The sequence below is a fragment of the Lepus europaeus genome, chromosome 11 (assembly GCF_033115175.1).
Source record: "Lepus europaeus isolate LE1 chromosome 11, mLepTim1.pri, whole genome shotgun sequence".
Lineage (NCBI taxonomy): Eukaryota > Metazoa > Chordata > Mammalia > Lagomorpha > Leporidae > Lepus > Lepus europaeus.
Window position 1 is genome coordinate 71,302,995 of NC_084837.1, and position 12,212 is coordinate 71,315,206.

General features: G+C 37.3%; 1 protein-coding gene across 3 annotated transcripts in view; it reads left to right on the forward strand.

Annotated features, from left to right (window-relative positions):
- The window catches only part of DTWD1 (DTW domain containing 1), a 40,265-nt gene that overhangs the window by 12,466 nt on the left and 15,587 nt on the right, over window positions 1–12,212 (forward strand). For all 3 annotated transcript variants that reach the window (XM_062205881.1, XM_062205882.1, XM_062205883.1), the window contains one exon: window positions 125–383. In XM_062205881.1, the coding sequence (XP_062061865.1) occupies window positions 125–383 (259 nt within the window). The remainder of the gene's footprint in view (window positions 1–124; window positions 384–12,212) is intronic.

Here is a 12,212-nt window from a genome sequence, read left to right on the forward strand (position 1 = left end):
CACCAGCCCATTACTTTTTTCCCGCCAGACATTCAGTGCCTATTTTTCTTGAAGTTTTAAGTCAGTCAGAATTCATTTTGAAGATAATAATAGCACACTGCTCACATTAGTCTCTTTGTCTTAGGTTGCACTTGTTTTTCCTGGACCTCAGTCAGTCTCCATAAAAGATATTTCTTTTCATCTGCAAAAAAGAATTCAAGATAATATTAGAGTTAAAAATGATGACCCTGACAAGCCATCTGTTAAACGCAAAAAAACTGAAGAACTGGAGGACTGTGATTTGATTGACAGCAAGTGCAAAGACATGACACTGAAAAAAATAATTTTTATAGATAGTACCTGGAACCAAACAAACAAAATATTGACTGATGAGCGACTTCAAGGTAAGAAAAAAAATGTGTTTGGGTTATTCCTCTTCTAGCAAGTTTTATGTTTAAGAACTTCAAACTTACTCGTAAATTGAAAGGATTGCATTGAATATCTATACCGTGGCCATATTTGCTTTCTCTTTTATATGTGTGTGTATTTATATTTTATAAAATTTTGGTTACACCATCTGAAAGTAAGTTGCAGGCTTTGTAGCACTATACCTTTCAATACTTAGGTATACATCTTTTAAGAATAAGGATATTCTGCATAATAGACATAATAACATCATTCTTAAAAGTTAGTGAAAGTTCTGAAAGTATTGTCTGGTATAAGTGTGCATTCAGATTTCCTTAACTGATCAAAGACTATCTCTTGTAGATTTTTTTCTCTTGATTCAGCATTTGACCTGCACACATTTACCTTTTTTATGATGTATCTTTGGTATTTTAAAAATCTAGAATAATCTCTTGGTTTTCATGGCTTAGACCTTTTTAAAGAGGTCAGATCAACAATCTAAATATTTCATCATAATTAGGTTCCGTTTAAATATTTTTAGCTAGGGGCAGGTGTGTGATGCAGTGAGTAAGTCACCAGTTGGGACACCCATATCCCATATCAGAGTGCCTAATTTGAGTTCCAGCCACTCTACTTCCCATCCGGCTACCTGACAATGAACATCCTGGGAAGCAGCAGCAATGGCTGAAATACTTGAGTCCCTGACACCCACTTGGGAGACCAAATGGAACTGTGGGCTCCTGGTTTCAGCTTGGGCCCAGCCTGGCTATTGTGTACATTTGGGGAGGGAACTAGCAGATAGAAGATCTCTCATTCTCTTTCTCTCTCTGTTTTTCAAATAAAATGAAGATACATAAATAAAAAATTAAATATTTATGGTTAAGATGCCTATAGGTAAGGGCAAATCCAGAATTATCTATGGCAATTCCAGTTAATATTTGTTCTTTTTGTATAGTTATTAATAGCATGCCCTTTCACTCTCAGAAATGAGACCGGCGCCGCGGCTCAATAGGCTAATCCTACGCCTTGCGGCGCCTGCACACCGGGTTCTAGTCCCGGTCGGGGCACCGATCCTGTCCCGGTTGCCCTTCTTCCAGGCCAGCTCTCTGCTGTGGCCAAGGAGTGCAGTGGAGGATGGCCCAAGTGCTTGGGCCCTGCACCCCATGGGAGACCAGGAGAAGCACCTGGCTCCTGCCATCGGATCAGCGTGGTGCGCCGACCGCAGCGCGCCTACCGCGGCGGCCATTGGAGGGTGAACCAACGGCAAAAAAGAAGACCTTTCTCTCTGTCTCTCTCTCTCACTGTCCACTCTGCCTGTCCAAAAAAAAAAAAAAAAAAAAAGAAATGAATTATTTAGATGATAAATTATATGATTAACCAATTCCTAGGTAAAGTTGTATACTTACTGTTATATCAAATCAGGAGGCATATAATACAGATTGTTTCATTATTTATGATAACTTTGATTAAAGTGATGATTGCCAGATCTTTCCATTATGTAGTTTTGTCTTTCTCTTTGTAATTAGTAATAGTCTATAGAGTGATGCTTTGAGACTATGGACTGCTTCCCGACAGCTTTTCACTGAGTGGGTTTGGTATTTATTGATTCCTGCCTAAATCAAAGATCACATTGAGAACTTAAAAATGATGAGGTTTTAATTAGGAGTCTTATTTCTTCTACATTTCATAGTTATCATTCTTATATTCATGTTTTTAAAAAAGCTTTTTCTTTTTTTTCTTGTTTTTCTTTCTCTCCCTTCTCCTGCCCCTTTTTTAGATCACTGTAAACTGTAGTCTTACATGTTTTCTTTTTAACTCAATATGCTGTTTAATGGTTCTGTTCTTTTGATGCTCAAATTATCTCAAATTTGCCAGTGGGAACCCTTGAAATCCTTGTGGCATTGCCTCATTAGTCTTTCTGATTAAAAAAAAAAAAGGATGTCCCAAGTACACCTGAACTTTTTACCTGTCCCAGACCTGGAATCAATAAAGTTTTAAGGGGCTGTGGTTCCTTTTGGTTGGAAATGATATTAGGAACCTAAGATCTAATAAACTCATTACCATTTAGATGTTATTTCCTCAGAAGACAGCCAAGAAAAATAAATATATATCATGAGTTCACATGGATAGCTTCAAGTGAGATTTAACATTACAAAGAGATTTTCTTTCATTTGTTTTATATTTGTGTCTCTTTTTCTTTTAGATTGAGAACCTTGGTGGCTTAAAAGAGTTACTTTATTTGCCAAGTAACACAGCTCATAATATGAAGAACATATTGCCTCTCTTCTTCTCTTGCTCCTTACTTAGATCTTCAGGCTTTCTCAGTTGGTCCTCTAAAAGTTTTAAGTTTATTTCTAGCTATTTGATGGCTTTGTTTATGAATCAAGTATGAGATGGCAGGAAGTAGTTATTAAAAGTTCCGGGCGCCGTGGCTCAACAGGCTAATCCTCCGCCTTGCGGCACCGGCACACTGGGTTCTAGTTCTGGTCGGGGCACCAGATTCTGTCCCGGTTGCCCCTCTTCCAGGCCAGCTCTCTGCTGTGGCCCGGGAGTGGAGGATGGCCCAAGTCCTTGGGCCCTGTACCCGCATGGGAGACCAGGAGAAGCACCTGGCTCCTGCCTTTGGACCAGCGTGGTGTGCCAGCCGCAGCGCACCGGCCGCGGTGGCCATTGGAGGGTGAACTAACGGCAAAAGGAAGACCTTTCTCTCTATCTCTCTCTCTCTCACTGTCCACTCTGCCTGTCAAAAAAAATAAAAAAGTTTCAGCCTGGGAGAGCTCCTATCAAGCTAGTGTTAAAAATGTACATAATCTTGAAAGTTTCTGACACTTTTTGGAGTTCGATTTGTGTTAATTAGTCACCAGTTAAAAGAACTGACAACACTAGGCTTAGCTAGTTTAATTTATATAATTTGTACCTCTGAGATGTCTAGCACGCTAGTAAGGTTGCTTTGCCGATCTAATTGTGTGTGCTTGTGTGTTTGTGTGAATGGGAGTTACTACAGGGCATAGAACCTTTAAAAATGTTGTTGCTGGTGTTTGGTAGAAAAGGAACTACCCTAAGGCCCTGCCCTTTGAAAGTGACAAGGAGTACTGCCTGCCACATTCCCTTGGATGTTTACAGCAGCAACTTACTCCTCAGTTTGAAGATTTTTCTTTATAATTACCTTATTTGGTCATTGAAAAGATCAAATGAAAGAGCATAAGTGAAAACCCTTTAAAAACTATAAAAGGAATTATTGTGGTACTATTCAAAATCTGTTTGTGCTTCAGGCTTGCCTAAAATCAGATTTGTACAAAAGATTTCTGTTATTCCTTTCCAATCCACATAGAAGTGCTATTCAAAAATTTTAAAAGAGATTTCTTAATCCCTTCAAAGTCTTAAAATAAACAGATTTCTAGAGGCAGGCTTTACTGTATGTCTTACTTCAATCCCTGCCCCTTCTGGCTTCTCATTGCACCACAGAGAATAATTAAGGATCCACACATAATTACATATAACTTCTGTATATTTGAAGTATCAGTCTCTGAGTAAGCCAAGTTGCTTCCACAAGAAACAATCCCTGTTTGGCTTTAGTTTTTTTTTTTTTTTTTCCAATTTTTAAAAAAGATTTATTTATTTATTTGGAAGTCAGAGTTACAGAGAGAGGGAGAGACAGAAAAGAGGGGGCAGAAATCTTCCATTCGCTGGTTCACTTCCCAGACAGCACAAAGGCCAGGGTTGGGCCAGGCCAAAGCCAGGTGCCAAGAGTTTCATTCATGTCTCCTATGTGGTGGTAGGACCTAAACACTTGAGCCATCTTCTGATGCTTTTCCCAGGCCATTAGCAGGGAGCTAGATCAGAAGTGGAGCAGCCAGGACACAAACTGGGGCCCATATGGGATGCCAGCATCCTAGAAGGCTGCTTTAGTTGCTGTGCTAAAAAGCTTAGAGTTTAAAATAATTTATTATTTGATGAGATTAAGTTGAGATGATTAATTCTAACCTCAGCCTGAACTGTCAAATAATGTACTGAAAATTATGTGTCTGTTACTTTATTGTTGTGCATGCTGAGTTTAAGAATTTCCTTAACAATGTAAAACTACATATACCATTTTTACCAGACTTTATAGTGAAATGCTTTAGGTCTTTTACCAGTGTCAAAATAAAACACTGGAAGGATTAGTGCCTGATGTAATAACAAAAGCTAAACTTAAAAACTGTAAGTGAGGGGCCAGCGCTGTGGCATAGCGGGTAAAACCGCTGCCTGCAGTGCTGGCATCCCTATGAGCGCTGGTTTGAGTCCCGGCTGCTCCACTTCTTATCCAGTTCCCTGCTATGGCCTGGGTTAGCAGTAGACTATGGCCCAAGTCCTTGGGCCCCTGCACCCACGTGAGAGACCCTGCAGAAGCTTCTGGTTCCTAGCTTTGGATTGGCGCAGCTCTGGCCGTTGAAGCCATCTGGGGAGTGAACCAGCGGATGGAAGACCTCGCTCTCTCTCTGCCTCTCCTCCTCTCTCTGCGTAACTCTGACTTTTAAATAAATTTAAAAATCTTAAAAACAAAACAAAACAAAACAAAACAAAACAAAAAAACAACGGTAAGTGAAGAGTGACAAGATTTTTGGAGATTCAGCATGGGAAGCCTGGGAGAATGCAGGATTAAAGATGTTTTCTTTTTGTTGGGAGGGAGCCCATATTATTAAATGTTACATGATATTGTAATTTGTTAAAATTATAAGCCAGCTGTCCCCTCATTTGACTGCATTGATTCATCTTTCAATATAATACTTGTTTGTATTATAAGTATTGCTTAAATTATACTCACTATGTCATCTACAGATGCTCCTTACTTAATGATGGGTTCACTTCTTGATAAGCAAATACTAAGTTGAAAACATAATTAAGTCAAAAATGCATTTAATACACCTGATTTGCAGAACATCGCAGTGTCAGCAACACCATCCAGCAAGGCATATGGTGATCGCTGAGACTCACTATTCAGCATCACGAGAGTATGGTACTGCATACTGCTAGCCTGGAAAAAGATCAACACTCAAAATTTGAAGTAATGTTTCTGTTAAATGCATATCACTTTCACACCTTTGTAAAGCTAAAAAATTCTGAAGGCAAATATTTTAGGTCAGAGAGTGTCTGTACTACCTCATTCAGTTCTTTCAACAAGCATAGGGGAGTAGGTAAAATATTTTATTCTCATTTTGCAGTTGAATAAATTCAGGCAACGATTTTGGCAGGAAAGTCCTTTATAATGTCTGCTTTAAATCTATACTGCTAAAATTTTTTACTTATTTTGTTATGAAGTTACTGACTCCTAGAAACATTAGCAAGAAAAAAATGTTATATGTTGAATTTAAAAAAATAAATATTAATTTTCTATATAATACCTTGTCTGCACATTCTAATACTTTTAAAAGATTCTTCTGTACTTCCAAGCAAATTTTTAAAACAGGTTGGATTACTTAGTCACTGAAGCTTCATTTTTATAGCAAACATTTTAGAACATATTTGAAGTGTCATAGAAAACAGACACAATTTGGTAGTTCTTCTTAATTTGTTTTTCTAGGAATTATGTTGGTAATGTCAAAATCCTCCGTTAACATTTTAATTATATAGTGTATATTAAATATAGGGTAAAGTGTAGCAGAAATACGTATCAAACATCATTGACATTGTTGGAGAAGGGAATGAGACTAGAACATAGAGATGAGATTACCTAAAGGAACTTTTGCTTTATCTGTATTCTTTATCTATCTTTTGTAACAAGAACATGTTCATGTATGACTAGAGGAATTAAATGAAAAGAAAAAATAAATACCTGGAGAAAACTTTTATGTTTAAGCCAGGAAAACAAATCACTGATTATCAGACTTAGTCCAAAGATCACGTTTTCTTTTTCAGAAAGATACACAAGATTCATACCCAAGACAGATTTCATATGGTTAGAGGCTATGTATGAAATGAAATCTAGAAATAAAAAATCATTAGGTGAAAAAACTTTTAATTGTGCTAATTACTTAAAACATTTTCAAATGTCTGCCTTTACCTCTTGATTATAATTAACAATAACAAAATCAAAACTGTTGCATGTATTTGAATCCAAATTATTCAAGATGAAATGTTTTCAAAATACCTAGCTAGAATACTTAAAGGAAGTATGGCTTTATGATTGCTTCATTCTCCCTGGACAGCCAGGGTCCTAGATTTGAGAGGTAAAAAGGAGAATAATGTAAGTCTCTACCTTCTGATTGATCACAGTGGCTATAGTTAGGGTTGTATTCACTTGCATATAATAGAAACTCTTCCTAGAATCTTTTGGACAAGTAACAGCTTTACTTTTCACATGTAAAAGTCCAAAGGTGGAAAATGCAGGCCTGCTATAGGAGTTTCACAGTGCCATTAAGAACTGGAACTTGGGGCCAGCACTGGGGTAGGCTAAGCCTCTGCCTCTGGCACCAACATCCCATTTGGGTGCCAGTTCTTGTCCCTGGCTGCTCCTCTTCCAATACAGCTCCATGCTATAGCCTGGGAAAGCACTAGAAGATGGCCCAAGTGATTGGGTCCTGCACCCGCAGGACCTGGAAGAAGCTCCTGGCTCCTAGCTTTGAACTGGTTCAGCACCAGCTGTTGTAGCCATTTGGGGAGTGAACCAGTGGTTGGAAGACCTTTCTCTCTGTCTTTCTGTCTCTCTATCCATAACTTCACCTCTCAAATAAATAATTAAATCTTAAACAAAAAGACAAATGTATCTAATGAAAAAGATAATGTGTAAAAAAAAAAAAAAAAAGACGAACTGGTTTCCTCATCCACCATTACTTTCATCCTCTTGCTTACAAGACAACTGCTAGTTTCTGAGGATCCACATAGTTATTCCAGGAGAAACAAAGAGCGAAGAGCCATATGTGTTCTCTTATTTAAAAAATAAATAAATAAAAAGGCTAGGTTCTGCATAGTAGATTTCATTTTCCCTTCTTTTGGCCAGAACTAGTTCATAATGACCAGCTTGGCTGTAAGGGAATCAGGAAAATTATTTTTAGCTAGACACATGCCATGGTGAAGACAATTGAGATTTTATTATTATGAGAGAGAGAAAATGATTATTGAGAAGCAGTGAGAGTTTTCTGTTATATAATCTATCATGAAAAACAGGTAAACAAATCAGAAAATGTAGTGTGCTTTAGATGCAGTGCAGCCTCCTCTGAAAGATTTCTTAGAGGAGTTGCTATTGCTTTTCAAATCTTGATGGATGGAGTGGTGAGGGAGGGACATTTCAGGCCAAGAGAATGCTGTATGCATGAGTATGGAAACATTTTCCATTCAAGAAACTGAAATACTTTAATACTGTGGCCTAGAATACATTCATATATGACAATAGTAGGAGAAAAGACAGTAATAAATTCAAATTATGAATGACCTTGAATGTCATGCCTGAAGAATTTGTTCTTTGGAAACTGTGACATCATTAAAAAAATTGTATGCCTGTCACTGACATGATTAGATTGTGTTTTAAATCTAATCGGAAGGACTGGTTGGATATCTGACTATTAGACTCAGTCCTGTGACTAAAAACAGGCAATGATTTAGTTTTTGTTTTTGGTGTTTTTTTGGTATATGTTTATAAGGAATTATACATATGAAAGAATATATTGAATATTCACTTATAGAAATGACATAATGAATAGTTAAGAACCCAGGCACCAGAATAGTATGTTACTTCTGTGTTCTCATTCCCTATGCCATTACCATTTCTCTCAACAATTATTCTCCTGAATTGTTTATTTATCTTAATTTTTTAAAAAAATATTTATTCATTTATTTATTTGAAAGGCAGAAAGAGACAGTCAGAGGTCTCCCATCCATTAGTTAACTCCTCAAATGCTCCCAGTAGTCCAGGGTAGGCCAGACTGACCCAGGAACTGGAAACTCATTCCAGTTTTCCTATCTGGCTGTTAGGGACCCAGCTACTTGAGCCATCACCTGCTGCTTCTTAGGGTACACACCAAAAGGAAGCTGGAGTTGGAAGTGGAGCTGGAACTTAAATCTAGACACTCAGTTAAGGGATGCAAATATTCCAAGCTGTGTCCTAACTGCTAGGCCAAACACCTGTCCCTCATTTACTTCTATAGATTCTAGCAGTACTATGTACATTATTTTTCATAAGCCATATATTATTTAGTTTTGTTTTATTTTCACCTGTAATTTTTCTTGGGACTTGCTTCCTAAAGTTATCAAAATTTATTCATATTGTCACATGACTATGGCTTTAGTTTATTCATTTTGACTGCCGTAAAACATCAGACTGGGAATATATGAGTTCATCTAGTCTCCTGTTGATGAGACACTTGGGTTATTTCTAGTTTTTGCTTCAAATAGTGCTACTACAAACATTCTCATGTGTGTGCAAGCTCCTCTAGCAAATGTATCTAGGAATCTAATTGCTGGGTTATTGAGTATGAATTTTCAGCTTTATAAGATAATGACAAATATTTTTTTAAGCAGGGTCTATAAAATTTTTTTTAAGATTTATTTATTTATTTATTTATTTATTTATTTATTTATTTATTTCAAAGTCAGAATTACACAGAGAGAGGAGAGGCAGAGAGAGAGAGAGGTCTTCCATCTGCTGGTTCACTCCCCAATTGGCCGCAACGGCCAGAACTGTGCAAATCTGAAGCCAGGATCCAGGAGCATCTTCTGGGTCTCCCATGCAGGAGCAGGGGCCCAAGGACTTGGGCCATCTTCTACTGCTTTCCCAGGCCACAGCAGAGAGCTGGATAGGAAGGTGGAGCAGCCGGGTCTCAAACCTGCGCCCATATGGGATGCTGGCACTTCAGGCCAGGGCGTTAACTCACTGTGCCACAGCACCGGCCCCAGGGTTTATAAATTTATACTGCCATTATTATTGTGTAAGACGTCCATCAGTCCATAATCCCTTTTACTTACTTGTCAAATGTCTAATTTGTTATCTAATATGTCTACTTTGTTATCTAACATGTATAAAATGGTATCTCGTTGTGTTTTTAATTTGTTTTTCTACTTATTAATTGGATTGAGCATCATTTTGTTAATTTATTTGGTCATATACACATCCTATTCTGTGAAATAACTTTGTGCATTTTTCTAAGATTTTATGTAGCTGATTTGTAGGAATTCTTTATATATTCCAGAAATATAGATTGCTTTGAAATGTCTTCTTATAGTTAGTGGCTCATCTTTTTAATTCTTTATGGTAGATTTTGAAAAAAATATTCTTATAAAATGTATCAGTTTTTTTAAAAGATTTTATTTATTTATTTGAGAGAGAGTTACAGAGAGAGGGAGAGACTCCCCAATTGGCTGCAACAGCTGGGGCTGAGCCAATCCAAAGCCAGGAACCAGGAGCTTCTTCTGGGCCGCCCTTGAGGGTGCAGGGGCCCAACCACTTGGGCCATCCTCCAGTACCTTCCCAGACCATAAGTAGAGAACTGTATTGGAAGAAGAGCAGCTAGGACACCCATATGGGATGTTGGTGCCGCAGGTGGAGGATTAGCCTACTATGCCACAGCACTGGGCCAGAATTTATCAGTTTATATGTTAAGTACTTTTTATGTTTTGTTTAAATCTACTTAAATATGCTAAGTTTCTACTAATTATTATTGGAAATTATTGATTTCTCGTTTAATATCTGTTGTATTTCTTCCTTTCCAGTTCTTATAAATCTAATTAATGTATTATTTATTACTATAAGAATTCCATTAAAATATTGAATGGAAGTTCTGTAGAGATCATCCTTCTCATGTTTCAGCCTGATAATCTATTTATTTTAAATGGCAAGTTTAATTTTTATTTGCTGTGAATATTGATATATTTTCTGTTTCTACCATTTTAATTTTTATATCTATTTGATTTTCTTTTTACTATTTTTTTCATTCCATTGATTGAATTAACTTTTGTTTTGCACCAGTTTTTAATATTCCTATTTCAATTCTTTTAGAGAAATACACGTATGTCCCTTGATAAATTTCAGACCCAGAGATGGGCATTTGGCTTAGCCATTAAGATGCCTGTGTCCTGTGTCAGAGTGCCTGGGTTTGATTTCTATATTCTGGCTCCTGTATCCAGGTTTCTGCTAATACAGATCATAGGAGGCAGTAGTGATGGCCCACGTGATTGGGTTCCTAGCACCCACATGAGAGATCTGGGTTGAGTTTTTGGCTTTTAGTTTTGGTTTCAGCTGGGAGGCTGTTGAGGTATCTGGGAAGTGAACTGGCAGATGGAAGCTTGCTACCGCTCTCTCTCTGCCTCTTAAATTAAAAAAAAAAAAATGTTGAAAGGCGAACAATACTGTCTTTAACTTCTGCTTTAAACACTTTAGGGACTTTGTACACTTGAGCTTGTTTCAGCCTCCTCCTTATTGACAATGTTATCCTTAGTGTTCTTTTAACTGGGTTTTATTGGTGTGTTGTCTATTAATGTTTTTCACCCTTTCTTTGTATTATTCTGTTAGGCATGTAATTTTAGCTAGCCAGCTATTTTCTTTTTTTTTAAAGATTTATTTATTTATTTGAAAGTCAGAGTTACACACAGAGAGAAAGAAGAGAGAGAGAGAGAGAGAGAGAGAGAGAGAGAGAGAGAGAGAGTCTTCCATCTGCTGGTTCACTCCCCAATTGGCTGCAATGCCCAGAGCTGTGACAATCTGAAGCCAGGAACCAGGAGCTTCTTCCAGGTTTCCCACGCGAGTGCAGAGGCCCAAGGACTTGGGCCATCTTCTACTGCTTTCCCAGACCTTAGCAGAGAGCTGGATTGGAAGTGGAGCAGCCGGGACTCAACCAGCGCCCATATGGGACACCAGCACTGCAGGCAGCAGCTTTTACCCATTACGCCACAGTGCCAGCCCCACTATTTTCTTTTGACATTTGGAAGACATTATTATGCCATCTTCAATATTCTATTGTTGCTAATGAAACGTTTCCTATTATCCTACTTACCTTCCTTTGCATATGATCTGTCCCTTCTCAATGGGTATTTTTAAAATCTCTTTATTCTTAGTGCTTTGCAGTTATACTATTATGTAAGGTATCTAGCCACTAATTTCTTTGTATATATGCTATTTGAGATATATTATGTTTCATGTGTCTATATGGCTTTGCCTTTTAAAAAACAATTTCTAAAAAAGTCAGAGGTGTTATCTCTTTAAATGCTATCTTTATTCTTTTTTTTCTCTCCCACATATTCCTATTAGACCCTTGATCTTCCATATCTCTTAATATCGTAACATATGTATTTATGTCTTACCACTGTTGGCTACATTTCTGTGATAGCTTTGGGGTAAAAGTAGGGTATGACAATAGGAAGTAAATGACCACTCAAAGATTCCAAATTGGTCATTGGACCAATTTGGATGATGCTACCTTTTCCCCAATATTTCTCACTTTAAAAATAAAGTATACTAAAATGTATAACAAATAGTTTTAATTTTAATTTAAGTGTCAATATTGGTCAAAGGAGCTAATAGCATTCTGGGTATGTATGTTGACAGCTGCTTTATAAGAGATGGTAGTATTGTTAGTTCATTAACCATTTCCTCTTTAAGTTTAGAAGCGTAAGATATTCTAGCTATTTGTGTCTTTTGAGGCTCTACTGTATAGATATGACAGAGCTAAAGATTTAGCTCTAGTTCTATTAATGAAGATATAGCCTAAAAGTGATAATTTAAAAGTAAACTTTTACCAGTAGCATGGGCCATTCTATGAGTGTCGGAATATTTTTGAAGTTACTGTATCAAGGAAATGAAACCCTTCTGAAAATTGGTGAGTTTAGGCCTATCCTGGGTTAAAATTAAAAAAGATTCATAG